Here is a 24,308-nt window from a genome sequence, read left to right on the forward strand (position 1 = left end):
GGTGCTAGGGATTTCTAATTGTGTTAGTTGCCTCCGCCGTGTTTAATACGCTCGTATGTAAAATGTCACGATCTTCGCTTGTAAACTGTGGATTTGTATAGAAAGACAGAAGGACAGATTTTCACTATATGTCACAGTGTGTGTCACTGTATTTCGGGTCACTATTTATTAACGTGCCATTAGTGACGTCTCCACCTGATGTTTGCGCTCACGCAGGTTGTACAAGTGGTGGCAGCATTAACGGAGCACCTGCATCGCGTCAGTCCACGGGTTCTGGGTCACAGCCAATACTCCGGAACTAGTGTGCAGACACTCATCAGATTTAACCAGACAATGGGGGTCACTCAGACCTGATCGCAGGCTAGGTTTTCTCGCTGCGCAGCGATCAGGTCAGAACTACGCATGCACCGCAATGCGCAGGCGCGTCGTACAAGTAGAAAGAGGATCATCGCTGTGCGGTGGATTTAACGAAGAATCCATTCGCACAGCCGATCGCAAGGACATTGACAGGAAGAAGGCGTTTGTGGGTGGCAACTGACCATTTTCTGGGAGTGGTTGGAATAACGCAGGCGTGTCCAGGCGTTTGCAGGGCGGGTGTCTGACGTCAATTCCGGCTCCGGACAGACTGAAGTGATCGCAGCGGCTGAGTAAGTTCTGAGCTACTCAGAGACTGCACAAAACTATTTTGTACCGCTCGTCTGCACATGCGATCGCACACTTGTAAAGCGAAAATACACTTCCCTGTGGGCGGTGACTATCTGCTCGCAGCGCTGCAAAAAAAACCCCTAGCGAGTGATCAGGTCTGAATGACCCCCAATAACCGCACTTGTGGCATTCCATAATTCCAGATGCAACTGCACCTGACAGCGAGCACACACCCACTAACTCACATTCCAGAAGGGTGAGCACACACACATTACGAAGGGGCGAGCACACACACACATTACGAAGGGGCGAGCACACACACACACACACACACACATTACGAAGGGGCGAGCACACACACACACACACACTACGAAGGGGCGAGCACACACACACACATTCCGAAGGGGCGAGCACACACACACACACACATTCCGGAGGGGCGAGCACACACACACATTACGAAGGGGCGAGCACACACACACACACATTCCGGAGGGGCGAGCACACACACACACACACATTCCGGAGGGGCGAGCACACACACACACACATTACGAAGGGGCGAGCACACACACACATTACGAAGGGGCGAGCACACACACACACACACATTACGAAGGGGCGAGCACACACACACATTACGAAGGGGCGAGCACACACACACACATTCCGAAGGGGCGAGCACACACACACACACACATTACGAAGGGGCGAGCACACACACACATTACGAAGGGGCGAGCACACACACACACACATTACGAAGGGGCGAGCACACACACACACACACACATTACGAAGGGGCGAGCACACACACACACACATTCCGAAGGGGCGAACACACACACACACACACACACATTACGAAGGGGCGAGCGCACACACACACACACACACACACATTACGAAGGGGCGAGCACACACACACACACACATTACGAAGGGGCGAACACACACACACATTACGAAGGGGCGAGCACACACACACATTACGAAGGGGCGAGCACACACACACACACATTACGAAGGGGCGAGCACACACACACACACACACTACGAAGGGGCGAGCACACACACACACACACATTCCGGAGGGGCGAGCACACACACACATTACGAAGGGGCGAGCACACACACACACATTCCGAAGGGGCGAGCACACACACACACACATTACGAAGGGGCGAGCACACACACACACACATTACGAAGGGGCGAGCACACACACACACACACATTACGAAGGGGCGAGCACACACACACACACACATTCCGAAGGGGCGAGCACACACACACACACACACATTACGAAGGGGCGAGCACACACACACACACACATTACGAAGGGGCGAGCACACACACACACACACACACACACACACACACACATTACGAAGGGGCGAGCACACACACACACACACATTACGAAGGGGCGAACACACACACATTACGAAGGGGCGAGCACACACCCGCTTACTCACATTAGGGAGGGGCGAGCACACACCCGCTTACTCACATTAGGGAGGGGTGAGAACACGCACTCGCGCACATTAGGGAGGGGTGAGAACACGCACTCGCGCACATTAGGGAGGGGTGAGAACACGCACTCGCGCACATTAGGGAGGGGTGAGAATACGCACTCACGCACATTAGGGAGGGGTGAGAATACGCACTCGCGCACATTAGGGAGGGGTGAGAATACGCACTCGCGCACATTAGGGAGGGGTGAGAACACGCACTCGCGCGCATTAAGGAGGGGTGAGAACACGCACTCGCGCGCATTAGGGAGGGGTGAGAACACGCACTCGCGCACATTAGGGAGGGGTGAGAACACGCACTCGCGCACATTAGGGAGGGGTGAGAACACGCACTCGCGCACATTAGGGAGGGGTGAGAACACGCACTCGCGCACATTAGGGAGGGGTGAGAACACGCACTCGCGCACATTAGGGAGGGGTGAGAACACGCACTCGCGCACATTAAGGAGGGGTGAGAACACGCACTCACGCACATTAGGGAGGGGTGAGAACACGCACTCGCGCACATTAGGGAGGGGTGAGAACACGCACTCGCGCACATTAGGGAGGGGTGAGAACACGCACTCGCGCACATTAGGGAGGGGTGAGAACACGCACTCACGCACATTAGGGAGGGGTGAGAACACGCACTCACGCACATTAGGGAGGGGTGAGAATACGCACTCACGCACATTAGGGAGGGGTGAGAATACGCACATTAGGGAGGGGTGAGAATACGCACATTAGGGAGGGGTGAGAATACGCACTCACGCACATTAGGGAGGGGTGAGAATACGCACATTAGGGAGGGGTGAGAATACGCACTCACGCACATTAGGGAGGGGTGAGAATACGCACTCGCGCACATTAGGGAGGGGTGAGAATACGCACTCGCGCACATTAGGGAGGGGTGAGAACACGCACTCGCGCACATTAGGGAGGGGTGAGAACACGCACTCGCGCACATTAGGGAGGGGTGAGAACACGCACTCGCGCACATTAGGGAGGGGTGAGAACACGCACTCGCGCACATTAGGGAGGGGTGAGAACACGCACTCGCGCACATTAGGGAGGGGTGAGAATACGCACTCACGCACATTAGGGAGGGGTGAGAATACGCACTCACGCACATTAGGGAGGGGTGAGAATACGCACTCACGCACATTAGGGAGGGGTGAGAATACGCACTCACGCACATTAGGGAGGGGTGAGAATACGCACTCACGCACATTAGGGAGGGGTGAGAATACGCACTCACGCACATTAGGGAGGGGTGAGAATACGCACTCGCGCACATTAGGGAGGGGTGAGAACACGCACTCGCGCACATTAGGGAGGGGTGAGAATACGCACTCGCGCACATTAGGGAGGGGTGAGAACACGCACTCGCGCACATTAGGGAGGGGTGAGTACACGCACTCGCGCACATTAGGGAGGGGTGAGAACACGCACTCGCGCACATTAGGGAGGGGTGAGAACACGCACTCGCGCACATTAGGGAGGGGTGAGAACACGCACTCGCGCACATTAGGGAGGTACTAGGCAGACATTTATAGGAATAGCAACGCACGCCAATCAGGGTAATAAATGGTTATGGATCAATGTGTTGCCCTGAAAAAAGGTCAACAGTGTTTAGGTCGACCTCAAGAGGCCGACAGGCACAAGGTTGATGTGGTAAAAGTCGACACAGGAAATGTTGACACGAGTGGTTTCTTTAATTATATTTGTTGGTGTTGTTTTCGCTGTAAAATGACCGGGAACCCCAATCAGTGCACCACGGCCTCTCGCAGAACTCGCTCCACTCGCCAGGATTCGGGCAACGTTACTAATCCCAATCGTAGTCCATGAGGATGGGAAAAGTATGAAAAAGTCGAAAATGAAAAGAAAAAAAAAGCAGAAAAAAAAAGAAAAATGGAGACTCGCGTCGATCTACCATCTGGATACTGTAATAAATGGGGGTACACAACTCCAATACAAGTACCCCAGTGACCTATACACCCCCTTCCCTGTACACGTATCTATGCTATGACATTTCTCTGCATGTTACTCAGACGTAACGAGACCTTCGCCCACAGTGACCGAGGAGAAACAATGGCGCCGACACCCTTATATACCAATACACGTTCTCTTCACCTGGAATGGAGGTCAGATAACCTCCGAGGTGTGTGACTCATTGTGTCAGATTCCTGCACACAGACACAACGCTAAGGAAATACTGCATTGTACACTTATCTGCTTACACAACAGAAGCAGGAGAGATTACAGAGAATGCCGACACACAGCCAGCCGGCTGACCGTCACAGATGTGGAACAACCAGATTAACAAGAAGTGAAGCACAGCTTTTATTTACATGGTGCAGTACAGAGCGGGTGGAACACACGGTAATGTTACACAAGTATAAGTATAGTATGCTTACTGGTCAGCCGACACGTACGTCCTGACATGATCACAACTCCTAAATGCATAATGTCCACTGAAGGGGACAGGACCCTGATCGCAAGAGCTTACATTCCACACGGGCTACTGTGGGACACCTATATAAAGAGGGTTCATGTATGAGACCAAAGAAGCCGATATTTTGCAGAATGAACCAATATCTATGAGAACACGGCCTAACCATTCATCACGAACCAGTGACATCACCAGACCAATCCTCTCATTACGCACATGGTTTTATTTCAGCAATGTTACAGCCTTCAGTGGTGACCACGGAATATTTGGTAACCCTCAGCCGTTCGCAGGCAGAAATGGCGCAGGAACACGCATATTATTCATGCGTCGTTCGGCGTGGATGCTGCGGAGTCTCTGGTTAGAGGGACAAATATAGCAGATAACTGAAGTACTCGGGCAAGGTCTGCTATTTATAGTGTAATGTCAGCACGCGGCCACTGAGCCTGGAGATAAGGCGGTTTGCTGGAGAAGCCTAGTCACCAGCTGCAAAATTCTGTTTCCTTTTCATCAGCGTTCGCCAATAAATCAGGCGCGTCAGTGTCATGTGACGTTCTAACGGCGTGCGTTTAGCACAGGCATAATGCGTGTCACAGGGTATAATAGCGACACGAGGATTACAGGGAGCGCGCTGATGCACGGTGCCCGGGATCTCTGAAGGGCAGCAGACTGGAAAATAAACCAAATCTAGACAGAGGCTGGCACTACGGCAGTAGGGCAGCGTTACAATGCAGCCCTGGCACTGGTAACCGGGCATCTTTATGGGAAAAGCATAACATTTACACAAAAACACAAACGGGAGTCCTTTCACCGGACTGGTGCCATCTAACGTACCCTTACAGACTGGTGAAAACCACCCACGACGGACTAGAATACGGGCACTGCCAACATAAGAACAATTTACCCTCCAGGTGTTATTAAACATGTACGAGTGCCGCCAAAACACCACAAATACATCACAGCCTGGCACACAAACCTGACTGTCCAGAAATTCTGGCACTACCCCTGTGCCAGGCAGACATAAATGGCAAACATTGACTCACAGCGCAAACTGTGCCACCCAGTCATCACCACAGAGCAATAGACTGGCACACAGATCTGACCGTGCCATCATATCACTACATAGGGGCACCAGACAACAATAGACTGGACCCAGAAATGAGCATTGTTCAATTATGCCTCGCACCAGGAGGAGGGGGGGTGATTATTATACATACAGTAGCTTTAGGTGACCCGTCTGAGCAGGCGATAAGCCTCCTCTAGATGACAGACCGACTACCAGGCCTTCTACAGACCCAGCCCGGCCCCGATGACCGCATAATCCCAGCAACGCTGTAACCTAGCCTTTTGTCATTGTGTCACGTCTGCAAACCATTGTGAGAGGATTATCTCTTCTCTATTAGATTAACAGAAGAACTCTAGGAGGAGCTGTGGGGAATCTGGGGAAGGGAAGGCAAACAATGCACCTGTGCCTGCACTGTGAGCTAAGCAAGCTGCCTTACTAGCACAGCGAGCCATCTGACAGGAGGGGGGATAAAATGGAGAGCGGGGGCACCAAGCGCGCAATTTGTCACTTCTCTAACACGGTCTTTTACATGCTTACAGCGTTTTCAGATGACATATTGGCACTCAGGAACACGCTCACTTACAGCCACAGAGCCCCGTCACTTACCATAACGGTGATGCCATCTTTTTCCAGAGGAGTCTTATCGTAGGTGACCTCGCATACTCTGACCACCGTGGTAGCCCCGTACTTCTTCAGGTCCTAGCAGGACAGCACAAGAGACAGATCAGTGCTCAGACATAGACAGGATGCAATACCGTACATACAGCGTACACATATATTAGGGAGCGTGCCAATTTCTGCTACCTGGTCACCTTGTGCGTACTCCCCTACAAGCATTCTATTGATAACGTTTACATAAATTACATATATCAGCAGGTTGCAATAATTGGGTGAAACATTTTTGCTCTAAGAATTGCAGGTTTCCTGCCTTTAAACCCGAGTAACAAACAGTAGGACTACCGGTATCAGAACCACCCCACGGCACAGAAAACGTGAACAGGACATTGAACCAGGTCGTCACCTGACCGCTTACACGCTTATTTGTGCATTTTGCACAACGCAATTACATAAAGGGATTAGCGTGACCTACAGCAGCAGAGAAACACCACCTACCTAATCTATGGAAAGCACAGACATGAGATCAGACGTGGAAATTTGCATTCACCAAGAACACATGCAAATTGTTCTTTCGTTCCATAGGGCGGCGGTTAACCAGTTAATTGCTGGTGGACTGTGACCAACACCCTGATCTGGAAACAACCTCTCTGCAACGCAAAACTGGTCTACATTGCCGCAAGTAGCTACTACAACCCTCAGCTGCAGAAACCAGAAAACACGCTATTTCAATGGTTAAGCAGTCCGCATTCCCCGCCACATCTGCATCGCGCAGAGTGCGTCACGTTTCAGTAGGGGACCACAGAACGGTCCCTTATCCTTGGAGCATTTCCCAGTCCTGCAGTTTAAAACGGTCCTCTAAGGGGTTAATACGAACCGTAAACATTGCAAGATTAATTGTATGAAACGCGGACGAGGTTGGATAATTTGAACTCTTTGTGCTATCCAAATCCAATTTATTTTTAGCTCTCATGCGTTTAGGTTCCCAAACATCCAATAAAGTAAATCTGTATTTGGCCAAAAAAATCAGTTAAATATTGCTCGGGGATTTCAGCCCGCGCCGGTTTACGCAGGCTGCACAAAAATAGCTGCACGCCGCGCCTGCCAAGAACCTGGCCGCAGACACGGTGATAAATGGGGTGCTATGAACGACAGACATAGTATACGGGGAGGTGCAGGTTTTCCATTAAGAGTGCGCACAGCTTTATTAGGCCGCAGTGGGCAGGAGGCTGGCGGTACCGACCACTATGGAGATGGCAGCTCCCAGGGGATTGGATGGGCAGCATTTTCAAAACGGTTGCCACGGGAGAATGTAGGTGAGGGGTGACATTTAAAAGGATTTTCGGCTTCACGCATTAAGCTGTGCACGTGCCCTCCAGCAAATTTTACAAAGCATCTTTCATGAGGATTTCAGGCAAGTCTTAATGCGCAGACGCAGCTGTTACGGGTAGGGAAAACATACGGCTTGTAGAGAATGAAAAGGTGGATCAGTATTATGGGGACCCCGGGAGACAGGTAAGTGCACGTTACCTGACGGTTTTTACATATGCCAGCCGTACAACTGTAAACGCGATAGTACTGTACAATGGGACAGCCGGAGGCCGGGTGTACTGTAGCACTTTACACTTGCCGACATGGCGGCACCGTCATTCTGAGATCCCCACAACGCTGGTTGACATTTTGACTGCAGACAAGCAAACGAAATGCCCTGGACAGAATGTTGTTTAATGCAGAATCATCTGTCTTTATGCATGGCTGAAAAGCACAGAAGTGTCACACATAGTGCTGGTTGCAGGAAATAGTGATTATTATTTTTTTTTTTGGGGGGGGCGTTCTAGAGGAAAGATTATTCACGTGCCCTTGTACAGCACCGCCGGGGGGGTCCTGAGGTCTCCCAGCCCCTTGACTGTAACCCTCGAGGGATCTCATCAGGTTTAATACTCTGCTAACAAGTAAAGTCAACATTTAAACCCAACGGGACAAACACAAATCTATTCCCAGGGATCATTTTTTTATTTTTATTTAAATTGCATATAAAACTATCTCTCTGAGGAGATGCGGCATTAATAAGGGAATTCTATTGCCGGCTGCACCCACGTTAGAGCGTTCCACACAGCAAGTTACAGCTGCTTTACTAGAACCGGTGGCCCCAGGAAAACGCTAGCGGGTCACCACCATACACGATGCGAGAAAAGAATAATAAGAGACATTACAGAGGTAGACCTGCGTCTGTATCCTTAAGTGTAATGTATGGAGGTATCCCTACACACCAGGCCGCAGCAGCAGTGGAGCTTACAATCTAATTTCCATACTCATTTAAAAAATCACTAGGGATAATTTGAAGCCAATAAACCGGCCAGTACGTTTTTGGTCAGCGCCAGGAAACCGGGTCACCCATAACACACCCGCACAATTTGGGAGGAGACCAAAACATTGGCAGAGAAAATCCATGCTTCGGTTTAAATGATTTCAGCTTTAAGCCACCGGGCAGGCCCCCCCGGAATTGTGCCGACGCCGCCATCTGGCGCACTGTTGCATTACCAACTGCCCTGTCACCCCTGTTCCCATCTATGGAAGCGCGTAGCATCAGGATGTTGAACCATCTCTCAGCATCCCCGTACCACCCCAATCCCTGAACATTCACCTTAATTTCTTATCCTCAGACACCCTCACCGTTGTCGTTGGTGATTTCACCCATCCCGGTTGGATATCCACATTTTTCCTGTGCCTCCAGAATCCTCTATCTGACCTCCCCCTCTAGGACAGGACCAGCGCCGTAACTAGGTGTGTGCTAGTGGTGCCTTGCACACAGCGCAGATGCGCTGGAGATGCAGGACCACTAGCAACACCCGCCGGGCCGCTCCGCCGAACTGAGGTGTCCTGGCCGCGTCTCCCTGCCCGTCACCGGCCGGCCCCCAGCTGCATTGCCCGGCTACCACTCACATAGGTAGCCGGGCAGCGCTACAGCTCCCCCCGTGACATCTCTCCTAGCCCGCCCCCAGCCCATTCACAATGCCCTGCGCTGCCAAGAGCGCAGCGCAGGAAGACGGAAGAGGTGTGGAGAGGAGAGGCGCATTTATCATGCCGGCACAGGTGGTGAGTATAACACACACACACACTCTCTCTCTCCTTCCTTCCTCTCCCCACCCATCGTATGTAAAAAGGGGGACTGCCTGCCGTAATGCGTAAAAAAGGGGGACTGCCTGCCGTAATGCGTAAAAAATGGGGGGCTGCCTGCCGTAATGTGTAAAAAAGGGGGGGCTGCCTGCCGTAATGTGTAAAAAAAGGGAACTCTGCTGCCATAATGCGTAAAAAAAGGGAACTCTGCTGCCATAATGCGTAAAAAAGGGAACTCTGCTGCCATAATGCGTAAAAAAGGGAACTCTGCTGCCATAATGCGTAAAAAAGGGAACTCTGCTGCCATAATGCGTAAAAAAGGGAACTCTGCTGCCATAATGCGTAAAAAAGGGAACTCTGCTGCCATAATGCGTAAAAAAGGGAACTCTGCTGCCATAATGCGTAAAAAAGGGTGTCTCTCTTGCTGTAACGTGTAAAAAGGGTCCTTGCTTTGTATATGGGGGGGGGGCTGATGCGGTTTCTTGCACATAGCGCTAAAATGCCTAGTTACGGCAACGGACAGGACTATTCCACCCATCACCATGGTCACTGCAGACTTGGCTCAGTCTGATGTCTGGACCTCTATCCTCTCATCACCTGCAAGTTCTCCTCCACCAGCCTAGACTATACCGCTACTGAGCCTCCACATGGGTGTGGTAAGAAAGGACAAACATTTAAAATGTCGACACAAAAATACTGACCTGAATGTCGACATGCATGTTAGGCTGACATGTAACCATGTTCATAACGTCGAAACTTAACATGCCGACGCATTATGACAATGTCAAAAGTACCTGTAAGAATGTCATCATCCCACATGCAGACCTAACGTCCATGCCGTCATTCTGACAGGATACCCCTCACATACCTAGAGAAATAACAATGGATGTTCCTCCTCAGCAACACCCCCCACCCCTACGCTCCCCCGCCGGATATACCAGTCCGGAATCTTAACGAAACCCAAGTAGCAGCCAGAACCTCGTACTTCAAACCTGCTTCAGTTCCCAATGCTAATAACACAGCCAAACGTCCTTCCAACCTCTACTCAGGCTCCTAACCCCAAATTTCTCTCACACATTTATCCCTCGTCCCAACTGGGCAACCCCAAACCATCTCTGCCCGAGATCTTACGTCCTACATGAGGAACAAGACTGGAAACGGGCAGTCTCTTCCCAGAGCATCAATGGGCTATTCCCTGTCCTCCATCTTCTGTTCACTTGAGCCTAAATCTCTCACGTCACCTTCGATATCCGCTCCCCGCCTCAAACTCAATCTTCCATGAACTGGCCTGACCATATTTCCACCGGCAACAGAAGCTCTCACCGCCTCTGTGCCACCCTTGAATCAGAACAGTCCTTTTCCCCTCTACATCCCGTTACCTGCACCACAGAATGCAGCCTCATGGCACACCAGGTGCTGCAAAAATGGTTTCATGCACCCCTTCTCTCCTGCAAACCCCTTCTCTCCTGCAAACCCCCTTCCCCACCTTTACTGGTCTTCCCCAGACTTTCACCGTGCATCATTCTACACCGAATGCAGCAGCAGGAGTCATTTGCCTTGTAAAGCGTTGCTCAGCTGCTGTTCCATTGTCAGTCCCTGCATTAATTATCTGTATTTAACGTAAACAAATATAATTTACTTCTAATGAACATACAGATGTGCCCCATCTTCCTGTTTCAGTTGCGCCAAAAGAGCCCTCTCGGCACGCTGGGTCCTGTGAGCATCGGCTGCGCACAGAGCCAAACAAGTGCATCTTACTCGCAGAAACACACCTGGTGGCGACATTACTTTCCTAGACTGCACTGACCAATCAGTGTGCGACCGTGTCTGAATCTGTGTAAGTAGTGGCCGCTTGCTTTTTCTCACGTTAAGTTCCGCTGCTCTTCATTTGAGACTTTGTTCGCGTGGTGAAGAAATTCCCGTGCGGTTACAGTCACAGCCTAGCGTCTCAGTACGTAGTCATGTTTCTGTGTCTGCGATGTGAACAACATGCTGAATTTTAGGAGAAATACGGTACAGTACTCCTCCAGGAGCGTCTGTCGCGCCGGGCATCCCACGCCGTTTGGTGTATGGACACCCAGCAAGTGAGGGCACATCTGCCGAACAACTAAAGTGCACCAACATACATCTCTTCACCCGTCTCAGGGTATCTCCCAGCTTACACCATCCTCCATAATATCTGCATCTCTCATCCACACTCCTCACCTTCTGCCACCCGGTGGAACTCCCTCCCCCACACGCCAGGATTTTCCCATTACCCTTAAGCTCAACAATTCCTGAGCCAACTCCTTGGTGACTTTTCTACCAGATCACCACCATTTACACTAATCACACAGCTCCGCTACCTAGCGGCACCTCACCTCATGTATTAAACCCCCATTTCCCCCAAAACTGACCATTTTGAGCAGGGCCCTCCGCCCTCTCTCCGTGTAAGCAAATATGCGACTTAAAGACTTGGGAAAATTCAAGGTTGACTGACCTTGACCTTGAAGTAAGAACCGCAGTGCTGTTGTAGGGTCAGTATACAGTAACCGCACTCACCTCGATGAAGGTATTCAGTGTAGCATTGGTAGGATTATGCGTGATCAAGAACCGCATGTTTTTATAGCAAACTTCCACCGGCGCTGGGCGATTGATCCGGGCCATGACGGCACAGCAAAGATACAAACGTGGAGCTAAAAATGTACAAAAAACGTCAACACAAATATTGTGCAAGATACGACCCCAAAAAAAATCCCCCCCCAAAAAAACACACGACAACAAACTGATCGGCCACACGTGTCCAAGGCTCAGCGGTGTGCAATATCCAAGTTTATGCCATATGGCGTCCTTCTTCCGGCGGCCTTAGCACTCCAAGCGCCTCCCTTCCTTACAGTAGAAAAAATATATATTTATGTAGGTGCGAGTCCCTGGCAGGTCAGGCACACGGGGGGGTGATCCTATTGGGACCAATCACGTTACCCCATCTGGGTAGACTGTGAATTTTACAGCCGGGACGGACTGTGACAGGAGAGCGGCGTTCCGCGGACAGAAGAGTCTCTTGCTCAAGAAGATCCGCACGCAGAGGGCTCTAATGGTTGTGCGCGCTGATAGCAACCCGGCTCCTGAGGGTCCGCTAAGGCGTGTATCTCATGCGGAGAGGCGGTGCTGGGCCCGGCAGTATTCAAAGGTGTGTCTCAGCAGCTCCATATATCTCAGCATTCACAACTGCAAGGGAAGAAACACGGAGGTTAGAGATAGATATATATAGATATATATATATATATATATATATATATATATACATACATACATGCAGTATTCTACACCATGGGGGTCATTCAGAGTTGTTCGCTGCGCAGCGATGAAGCTAAAAACCGGCAATGCGCACGCGCGACATACTTTCACAACGGCCGATGCAGTTTTACACAAGGTCTAGCGAAGCTTTTCAGTCACACTGCTGGCCGCAGAGTGATTGACAGAAAAGAGGCGTTTCTGGGAGGTAACTGACCGTTTTCAGGGAGTGTTCGAAAAAAATACAGGCGTGCCAGGAAAACCGCAGGCGTGGCTGGGCGAACGCAGGGTGTGTTTGTGACGTCAAAACAGGAACTGAACAGTCTGAAGTGATCGCCAGCGCCGAGTAGGTCTGGAGCTACTCTGAAACTGCACAATTTTTTTTGGGCGCCGCTGTGCGATCCTTTCGTTCGCACTTCTGCTAAGCTAAAATACACTCCCAGAGGGAGTCGGCGTAGCATTTGCACGGCTGCTATAAACAGATAGTGAGCGATCAACTCGGAATGACCCGCTATAAAAACACATCTCAAGGCACGGTCCACCTCTGCGTGACTATAAAACCACGGTGTACGCGCCTTCATGCAACATTTCCCTCTTCCATCTGCGCAGCAGGAAGGACTGTCTATTGCCCTAACCAATCGGACGGACCCCAGTGACGCAGCTGTAAGTTACAATATAATAATTCTAGAAAGAAAATGATCAATGTAGTAAAAGTCGCAGGAGGGCTCTTGTACAAGCTGCAACTGCTGCTACTTACTGCTAGCTGAACAATCCCTATAAGCAGGCTTACCGTACTATGCCTTTAAACCGGGACGCTCGTGGATTACACAGGTTCCGTGGCAGATTAAACCAGGTGACATGCCAGCCACAGAACCTGTGTATTTCATCAGCGTCCCCGTCAGCTGCACCTGACACCTGCATAATTGCATTATGGAAAAGGAAGATAAATTCACATTACACAGGAGATATACATATACTGAATTTAGATGATTAAATACAAAGCAGAGTTGAAATGCCGCCCATTAATGCAGTTAGCGCACATTACCGAATCGTACATCGGGGAGGCGTCCCATTATATTTGCGCGAGGAGTTGCGCAGTCTCTGTCGCGCGTGATCGTGGCGTGTATCTGACACTATGTTTGAGTTGTGTAGAGTAAATGTGGCCCTGTGTGTATCATCAGAAGCGTGCCGGACATTTAGCGTTTGCAGCAGGAGTGACAAGTGTTTACCAGATTCTCAGCCCCGAATCCAGTTACAGTAAAAGAATCACACCAGTCCCCTTGTCCGGTCAGCGTTCCTTAAATTAGCCGGGTACTGATCACACGGGGGCCGGGGGTAAGAGGCAACAAGCACCTGGTCATCAAATGACTGACAACGGGGTGACTGCAGAACAATTGCAGGATAGCAGCCAATGTTATTGCATCAACCTGGACAGGAAGAGTCACACGTCTGGCTATTATTAGCAGAACAGATAGAACGAGCAGCCCAGCGCAGCGCAGGGGAAATGAGCCGCTGTCCTTTAATCTCGGACACTGACCAGGCAGCGCTGTCACAGTGCGGAGAGTTATTTTGCAGGGAAGTGTTGGGTTTTCGCGTCGGCGTGACGAGAGGCTAGCCCACTCGCATGGCATCTGCAGGGAAAGGACAGGCAGAGAGGGGCAGACACAGCCCAATGTTTCCCCCTGACCAGTCTGGCAATGCGTCTGCATCATAAAGTCCATAACATATAGACGGGTGTCTGGGTGCCGCAGCCCCGAAGGAGATGGTGCTGTAGTGGGACGGGATAGCCAAATAAAAAATATTTTACATACACACAGAGCGACCATATACATTAGAGTGGAGAAATATTCTGCAGGGGACCCCAATATATATATATATATATATACATACATACATACATACACACACACACACACACACACACACACTTGTGGGTGTAGAACGTCAGGAGGATGAGCGCTTCACTATAATATATATAGGTGCAGGATACAAAGTAGGACAGGAGGGAATACACAGCAGAATGGGGATATGGCCGCCGGCTACGCCACGCGGAGCCCCGGGAACTGACCGCCTGGGACGTCCCTGCGGCTGGAAACTCGTACATCTTCAGGCAACTGTACACATCCTCCTGACGCAGATCTCCAGGCAGCGCCTCGCTGTGGAATCAGATGGCATACGTCAGGAAGGCAATATGGCCGGCTGTCAGTAAGGGAGCTGAAGGCTTCCTGTAACAGGCAGAGATCTATCCCAGGGCGAGAACATTCAGTTATATTACAGCCGGCACCAGGTCGCTGCGCAGTCTGTACACGCAGATAAGAGGATTATTAGGGAGATTTCACTCTTACTGGAAAGGTCTTTGTCTGCAGAACAACAATTTATATCTATACAAAGCGACAGTTCCAAGATACACACACAGACCCACACACTGCGGCCGCTCTGAGATACTGTACACACACAGACCCACACACTGCGGCCGCTCTGAGATACTGTACACACACAGACCCACACACTGCGGCCACTCTGAGATACTGTACACAGACCCACACACTGCGGCCACTCTGAGATACTGTACACACACAGACCCACACACTGCGGCCGCTCTGAGATACTGTACACACACAGACCCACACACTGCGGCCACTCTGAGATACTGTACACACAGACCCACACACTGCGGCCGCTCTGAGATACTGTACACACACAGACCCACACACTGCGGCCGCTCTGAGATACTGTACACACAGACCCACACACTGCGGCCGCTCTGAGATACTGTACACACACAGACCCACACACTGCGGCCGCTCTGAGATACTGTACACACACAGACCCACACACTGCGGCCGCTCTGAGATACTGTACACACACAGACCCACACACTGCGGCCGCTCTGAGATACTGTACACACACAGACCCACACACTGCGGCCGCTCTGAGATACTGTACACACACACAGACCCACACACTGCGGCCGCTCTGAGATACTGTACACAGACCCACACACTGCGGCCGCTCTGAGATACTGTACACACAGACCCACACACTGCGACCACTCTGAGATACTGTACACACACAGACCCACACACTGCGGCCACTCTGAGATACTGTACACACACAGACCCACACACTGCGGCCGCTCTGAGATACTGTACACACACAGACCCACACACTGCGGCCGCTCTGAGATACTGTACACACACAGACCCACACACTGCGGCCGCTCTGAGATACTGTACACAGACCCACACACTGCGGCCACTCTGAGATACTGTACACACGCAGACCCACACACTGCGGCCGCTCTGAGATACTGTACACACAGACCCACACACTGCGGCCGCTCTGAGATACTGTACACACACAGACCCACACACTGCGGCCGCTCTGAGATACTGTACACACACAGACCCACACACTGCGGCCGCTCTGAGATACTGTACACACACAGACCCACACACTGCGGCCACTCTGAGATACTGTACACAGACCCACACACTGCGGCCACTCTGAGATACTGTACACACACAGACCCACACACTGCGGCCGCTCTGAGATACTGTACACACACAGACCCACACACTGCGGCCACTCTGAGATACTGTACACACAGACCCACACACTGCGGCCACTCTGAGATACTGTACACACACAGACCCACACACTGCGGCCGCTCTGAGATACTGTACACAGACCCACACACTGCGGCCACTCTGAGATACTGTACACACACAGACCCACACACTGCGGCCGCTCTGAGATACTGTACACAGACCCACACACTGCGGCCACTCTGAGATACTGTACACACACAGACCCACACACTGCGGCCGCTCTGAGATACTGTACACACACAGACCCACACACTGCGGCCACTCTGAGATACTGTACACACAGACCCACACACTGCGGCCGCTCTGAGATACTGTACACACAGACCCACACACTGCGGCCGCTCTGAGATACTGTACACACACAGACCCACACACTGCGGCCGCTCTGAGATACTGTACACACACAGACCCACACACTGCGGCCGCTCTGAGATACTGTACACAGACCCACACACTGCGGCCGCTCTGAGATACTGTACACACAGACCCACACACTGCGACCACTCTGAGATACTGTACACACACAGACCCACACACTGCGGCCGCTCTGAGATACTGTACACACACAGACCCACACACTGCGGCCACTCTGAGATACTGTACACAGACCCACACACTGCGGCCGCTCTGAGATACTGTACACACACAGACCCACACACTGCGGCCACTCTGAGATACTGTACACACACAGACCCACACACTGCGGCCGCTCTGAGATACTGTACACAGACCCACACACTGCGGCCGCTCTGAGATACTGTACACACACAGACCGACACACTGCGGCCACTCTGAGATACTGTACACACAGACCCACACACTGCGGCCGCTCTGAGATACTGTACACACAGACCCACACACTGCGGCCGCTCTGAGATACTGTACACACACAGACCCACACACTGCGGCCACTCTGAGATACTGTACACACACAGACCCACACACTGCGGCCGCTCTGAGATACTGTACACACACACAGACCCACACACTGCGGCCACTCTGAGATACTGTACACACAGACCCACACACTGCGGCCGCTCTGAGATACTGTACACACAGACCCACACACTGCTGCCGCTCTGAGATACTGTACACACACAGACCCACACACTGCGGCCACTCTGAGATACTGTACACACACAGACCCACACACTGCGGCCGCTGAGATACTGTACACACACACACACACACACACAGACCCACACACTGCGGCCGCTCTGAGATACTGTACACACACACACAGACCCACACACTGCGGCCGCTCTGAGATACTGTACACAGACCCACACACTGCGGCCGCTCTGAGATACTGTACACACACAGACCCACACACTGCGGCCACTCTGAGATACTGTACACACACAGACCCACACACTGCGGCCACTCTGAGATACTGTACACACACAGACCCACACACTGCGGCCACTCTGAGATACTGTACACACACAGACCCACACACTGCGGCCGCTCTGAGATACTGTACACACAGACCCACACACTGCGGCCACTCTGAGATACTGTACACAGACCCACACACTGCGGCCGCTCTGAGATACTGTACACACACAGACCCACACACTGCGGCCGCTCTGAGATACTGTACACAGACCCACACACTGCGGCCGCTCTGAGATACTGTACACAGACCCACACACTGCGGCCACTCTGAGATACTGTACACACACAGACCCACACACTGCGGCCGCTCTGAGATACTGTACACAGACCCACACACTGCGGCCACTCTGAGATACTGTACACACACAGACCCACACACTGCGGCCGCTCTGAGATACTGTACACACACAGACCCACACACTGCGGCCGCTCTGAGATACTGTACACAGACCCACACACTGCGGCCACTCTGAGATACTGTACACACACAGACCCACACACTGCGGCCGCTCTGAGATACTGTACACAGACCCACACACTGCGGCCACTCTGAGATACTGTACACACACAGACCCACACACTGCGGCCGCTCTGAGATACTGTACACACACAGACCCACACACTGCGGCCACTCTGATACTGTACACACAGACCCACACACTGCGACCACTCTGAGATACTGTACACACACAGACCCACACACTGCGGCCGCTCTGAGATACTGTACACACACAGACCCACACACTGCGGCCACTCTGAGATACTGTACACACACAGACCCACACACTGCGGCCGCTCTGAGATACTGTACACACACAGACCCACACACTGCGGCCGCTCTGAGATACTGTACACACACCCACACACTGCGGCCACTCTGAGATACTGTACACACACAGACCCACACACTGCGGCCACTCTGAGATACTGTACACAGACCCACACACTGCGGCCACTCTGAGATACTGTACACACACAGACCCACACACTGCGGCCGCTCTGAGATACTGTACACACACAGACCCACACACTGCGGCCACTCTGAGATACTGTACACACAGACCCACACACTGCGGCCACTCTGAGATACTGTACACACACAGACCCACACACTGCGGCCGCTCTGAGATACTGTACACAGACCCACACACTGCGGCCACTCTGAGATACTGTACACACACAGACCCACACACTGCGGCCGCTCTGAGATACTGTACACAGACCCACACACTGCGGCCACTCTGAGATACTGTACACACACAGACCCACACACTGCGGCCGCTCTGAGATACTGTACACACACAGACCCACACACTGCGGCCACTCTGAGATACTGTACACACAGACCCACACACTGCGGCCACTCTGAGATACTGTACACACACAGACCCACACACTGCGGCCACTCTGAGATACTGTACACACACAGACCCACACACTGCGGCCACTCTGAGATACTGTACACACACAGACCCACACACTGCGGCCGCTCTGAGATACTGTACACACAGACCCACACACTGCGGCCACTCTGAGATACTGTACACAGACCCACACACTGCGGCCGCTCTGAGATACTGTACACACACAGACCCACACACTGCGGCCGCTCTGAGATACTGTACACAGACCCACACACTGCGGCCGCTCTGAGATACTGTACACAGACCCACACACTGCGGCCACTCTGAGATACTGTACACACACAGACCCACACACTGCGGCCGCTCTGAGATACTGTACACAGACCCACACACTGCGGCCACTCTGAGATACTGTACACACACAGACCCACACACTGCGGCCGCTCTGAGATACTGTACACACACAGACCCACACACTGCGGCCACTCTGAGATACTGTACACACAGACCCACACACTGCGGCCACTCTGAGATACTGTACACACACAGACCCACACACTGCGGCCGCTCTGAGATACTGTACACACACAGACCCACACACTGCGGCCACTCTGAGATACTGTACACACAGACCCACACACTGCGGCCACTCTGAGATACTGTACACACACAGACCCACACACTGCGGCCACTCTGAGATACTGTACACACACAGACCCACACACTGCGGCCGCTCTGAGATACTGTACACACAGACCCACACACTGCGGCCACTCTGAGATACTGTACACAGACCCACACACTGCGGCCGCTCTGAGATACTGTACACACACAGACCCACACACTGCGGCCGCTCTGAGATACTGTACACAGACCCACACACTGCGGCCGCTCTGAGATACTGTACACACACAGACCCACACACTGCGGCCACTCTGAGATACTGTACACACAGACCCACACACTGCGGCCACTCTGAGATACTGTACACACACAGACCCACACACTGCGGCCACTCTGAGATACTGTACACACACAGACCCACACACTGCGGCCACTCTGAGATACTGTACACACACAGACCCACACACTGCGGCCGCTCTGAGATACTGTACACACAGACCCACACACTGCGGCCACTCTGAGATACTGTACACAGACCCACACACTGCGGCCGCTCTGAGATACTGTACACACACAGACCCACACACTGCGGCCGCTCTGAGATACTGTACACAGACCCACACACTGCGGCCGCTCTGAGATACTGTACACAGACCCACACACTGCGGCCACTCTGAGATACTGTACACACACAGACCCACACACTGCGGCCGCTCTGAGATACTGTACACACAGACCCACACACTGCGGCCACTCTGAGATACTGTACACAGACCCACACACTGCGGCCGCTCTGAGATACTGTACACACAGACCCACACACTGCGGCCACTCTGAGATACTGTACACAGACCCACACACTGCGGCCGCTCTGAGATACTGTACACAGACCCACACACTGCGGCCACTCTGAGATACTGTACACACACAGACCCACACACTGCGGCCGCTCTGAGATACTGTACACACACAGACCCACACACTGCGGCCACTCTGAGATACTGTACACACACAGACCCACACACTGCGGCCGCTCTGAGATACTGTACACAGACCCACACACTGCGGCCGCTCTGAGATACTGTACACACAGACCCACACACTGCGGCCACTCTGAGATACTGTACACAGACCCACACACTGCGGCCGCTCTGAGATACTGTACACACAGACCCACACACTGCGGCCACTCTGAGATACTGTACACAGACCCACACACTGCGGCCGCTCTGAGATACTGTACACAGACCCACACACTGCGGCCACTCTGAGATACTGTACACACACAGACCCACACACTGCGGCCGCTCTGAGATACTGTACACACACAGACCCACACACTGCGGCCGCTCTGGGACACACACAGACCCACACACAGCAACAGCTCTGGGACACACACAGCGACAGCTCTGAGAAACTGTACACAGACGCACACACAGCGACAGCTCTGAGATACACATAGACACACAGTGATTTACACAACCACTGCTATGGCTGGACGTGTATATTAGCTTGACACAGGAGCCTATATTGTTATTATAGTTCTTGTATAGTGTAGAAGATTCCGCTGCGCTTTACAATTGAAACAAACAATTGGTAATAAACAGGCATAGAGGTAGGAGGGCCCTGCTCACCAGCTTACACTCTATGGGGAAACAGGCATTGGTACACGAGGGTAGGTGCTATCTATTGCACAGTTGTCCACCAGATTGTAAAGGTTCTTGTTGGGCTGTATAATATGGTCACTAACTGTATAACATGAGACTATACAGTACTAACACCAGAAACTAGAAAAAGGTGCGTATACATTACTTAGGGGTGGGGGGAATACAACTGTTAAAGCCCCCGTGCATGCCCACCAGCAGTTTTCTAATTGTTTCTGCCAAAGTGCGCAGTAACACATTTTTGTGCGCAGCCCCCCGTGCTGGTGAGCAGTAATGTGCAAGAAGTGACCGTTTTGAGCACCCAAATCGCACTTTTCACACCGTGCCCAGCACTTTACCCGGGTTTTGCAGTTTTACATGGCTAACCCAGACACAATTAGCATGATAAGACAATGGGCGACCAAACGTCATACCACCCCGACTAAAGTGACGGTAAAAGCCTATTTATGGTGCCCATTAAACAACTGAATCGCTCCCTAAGACCACGAGACACTATGCAGTACTAATAACACAACAAGAGGCTATACATACAACTAACAACTATAACGTGTGTATACAGTGCTAAGTACACAAGATGCTATACAGTACCAACACCACAAGAACCATACCATGCTAATATAACACAAGATGCTATACATTACTAATACAACTATAACATGCATATACAGGCGCTATACAGTACCAGCACCACAAGAACCATACCATGCTAATATAACACAAGATGCTATACATTACTAACACAACTATAACATGCGTATACAGGCGCTATACAGTACCAACAATACAAGAACCATACAGTACTAATACACTATATGGTTTTCATATATTTGTAGGAGAAAATAAATAAATATGATTAAACTGAGATTTGGAACCAAGAGGGTCCATTTCCCCCCACTGCAGGTCCTACAAGAGGGTCTGTTTCCCCCCACTACAGGTCCTACAAGACGGTCCATTTCCCCCACTGCAGGTCCTACAAGAGGGTCCATTGCCCCCCACTGCAGGTCCTACAAGAGGGTCCATTGCCCCCCACTGCAGGTCCTACAAGAGGGTCCATTGCCCCCCACTGCAGGTCCTACAAGAGGGTCCACTTTCCCCCCACTGCAGGTCCTACAAGAGGGTCCCACTTTCCCCCCACTGCATGTTCTACAAGGGGGTCCACTTTCCCCCCACTGCAGGTCCTATAAGAGGGTCCGTTTTCCCCCACTGCAGGTCCTACAAGAGGGTCCACTTTCCCCCCACTGCAGGTCCTACAAGAGGGTCCGTTTCCCCCCACTGCAGGTCCTACAAGAGGGTCCACTTTCCCCCCACTGCAGGTCCTATAAGAGGGTCCACTTTCCCCCCACTGCAGGTCCTACAAGAGGGTCCGTTTCCCCCCACTGCAGGTCCTACAAGAGGGTCCACTGCCCCCCACTGCAGGTCCTACAAGAGGGTCCGTTTCCCCCCACTGCAGGTCCTACAAGAGGGTCCACTTTCCCCCCACTGCAGGTCCTATAAGAGGGTCCACTTTCCCCCCACTGCAGGTCCTACAAGAGGGTCCACTTCCCCCCCACTGCAGGTCCTACAAGAGGGTCCATTTCCCCCCACTGCAGGTCCTACAAGAGGGTCCATTTCCGCTAATCGGGATTGAGGAGATGGAGCCAGGCATTCAGCGTATGATCATCAGCTGATGTAGCGTCTATTGTGTGTTCTGCAGCTATGTCACATACACACCACCGCACACCTATCAGGGACTGTAAGTGACCGGGCAGGTGGCTCGCTCCGCGGATGCAGCAACACGCAGCATGACCGATACAAGATAGATCATCGCAGCACCGGAGCACTCACAGAAACCGTGCATACATAAGCAGCGCAGGGGTAGGAATACACTATGGGAGCAGTATGCATTATAATATTATACACACACGTACGTACTGTATGAAGATTACTTTACCGTAATGCAGAAAGCCTGACTGCACAGCTGTCTGTATATATATCTATCTATATCTATCTATAGAGCACAACCACTAATAATTGCATATACCAAGAGAAGTTGTACTTTGCAGATACAGCATCTACACACGGAGAACAAGAAGCAATACTGAGCATTACTACAATATACCAGCGGGCCTCAAGTCACACTACCAGTCCGGGCTTTAAGCAAATCCCTGCTTGATCACAGGTGACATACTTAATGCCACAGGTACTTTGATTTATCCATCTGTGCACAACCACGAACATTGGTAAAACCAGAACCGTCACTGTGCCTAGTTTGGGAAGCGCTGCTGGAACACACAGAACAAGAGGAGTAGGGCTGCAGCTGATCTGCAATAAGCAGGTATATCTGCTAAATGCCGGTAACACAAGCGCCATCCAGGAGAGCGCCTGCGGTGGTGTGCCTAGGAACCGGAGCTCCTCCGCCGCAAGTACCCGGGAACAGAGCCAGCGGGAGTATGCGACGTCGCTGGGGAGGTGACGGAGCCGCAGAACAGTATGTCACACTGACATATGAAGTGCTGCAGCCCTTGAAGTCTTCTAAAAAGCTTTTTCAGGGCTGCCTAGCGCAGCCCCCCTGTTAAGTGACCTGATCTCTCTCTAATATATATATATATATATATATTATATATATACACACATACATACACACACACACACACACACACACACACACATACATACACATATCTATATATGTCTACACAGAGGCTCCGTCATCTCTCCCTGGTAACGTGTTCCTCTGCCTGGCCACATGCAGAAGAGCCGTGCGCTGATAAAGATATGAACCCCCATGTACCTGCAGGCCAGGAAGCTGGGAACGCTCAGGACCAGCGATCCCCCTGTAGTCGGTGCACGCTGCAGCCTGGGAGTGAGGGAGTATTCTGGAGCTGTGTATAATACCCTGCAGGGAACCAGTCTCAGCTGCCTCCCCAGACCACATGATACCTACAACGCTGAGCAGCGAATGTCACACACTCAGATGTACTTG

General features: G+C 51.8%; 1 protein-coding gene across 4 annotated transcripts in view; it reads right to left on the reverse strand.

Annotated features, from left to right (window-relative positions):
• Positions 1-24,308, reverse strand: part of PTP4A3 (protein tyrosine phosphatase 4A3) — a 94,846-nt gene that overhangs the window by 31,494 nt on the left and 39,044 nt on the right. For 2 of the 4 annotated variants that reach the window (XM_063921144.1, XM_063921147.1), the window contains exons 2-3: positions 11,954-12,619; positions 6,287-6,379 (exon numbers count right to left, since the gene is read on the reverse strand). In XM_063921144.1, the coding sequence (XP_063777214.1) occupies positions 6,287-6,379; positions 11,954-12,058 (198 nt within the window). In that variant the 5' untranslated portion in view covers positions 12,059-12,619. Of the gene's footprint in view, positions 1-6,286; positions 6,380-11,953; positions 12,620-14,753; positions 14,779-24,116; positions 24,277-24,308 lie in introns of those variants that run through there. The other 2 variants (XM_063921145.1, XM_063921148.1) reach the window with 2 other exon arrangements.

This window comes from Pseudophryne corroboree, chromosome 5 (genome assembly GCF_028390025.1).
Source record: "Pseudophryne corroboree isolate aPseCor3 chromosome 5, aPseCor3.hap2, whole genome shotgun sequence".
Lineage (NCBI taxonomy): Eukaryota > Metazoa > Chordata > Amphibia > Anura > Myobatrachidae > Pseudophryne > Pseudophryne corroboree.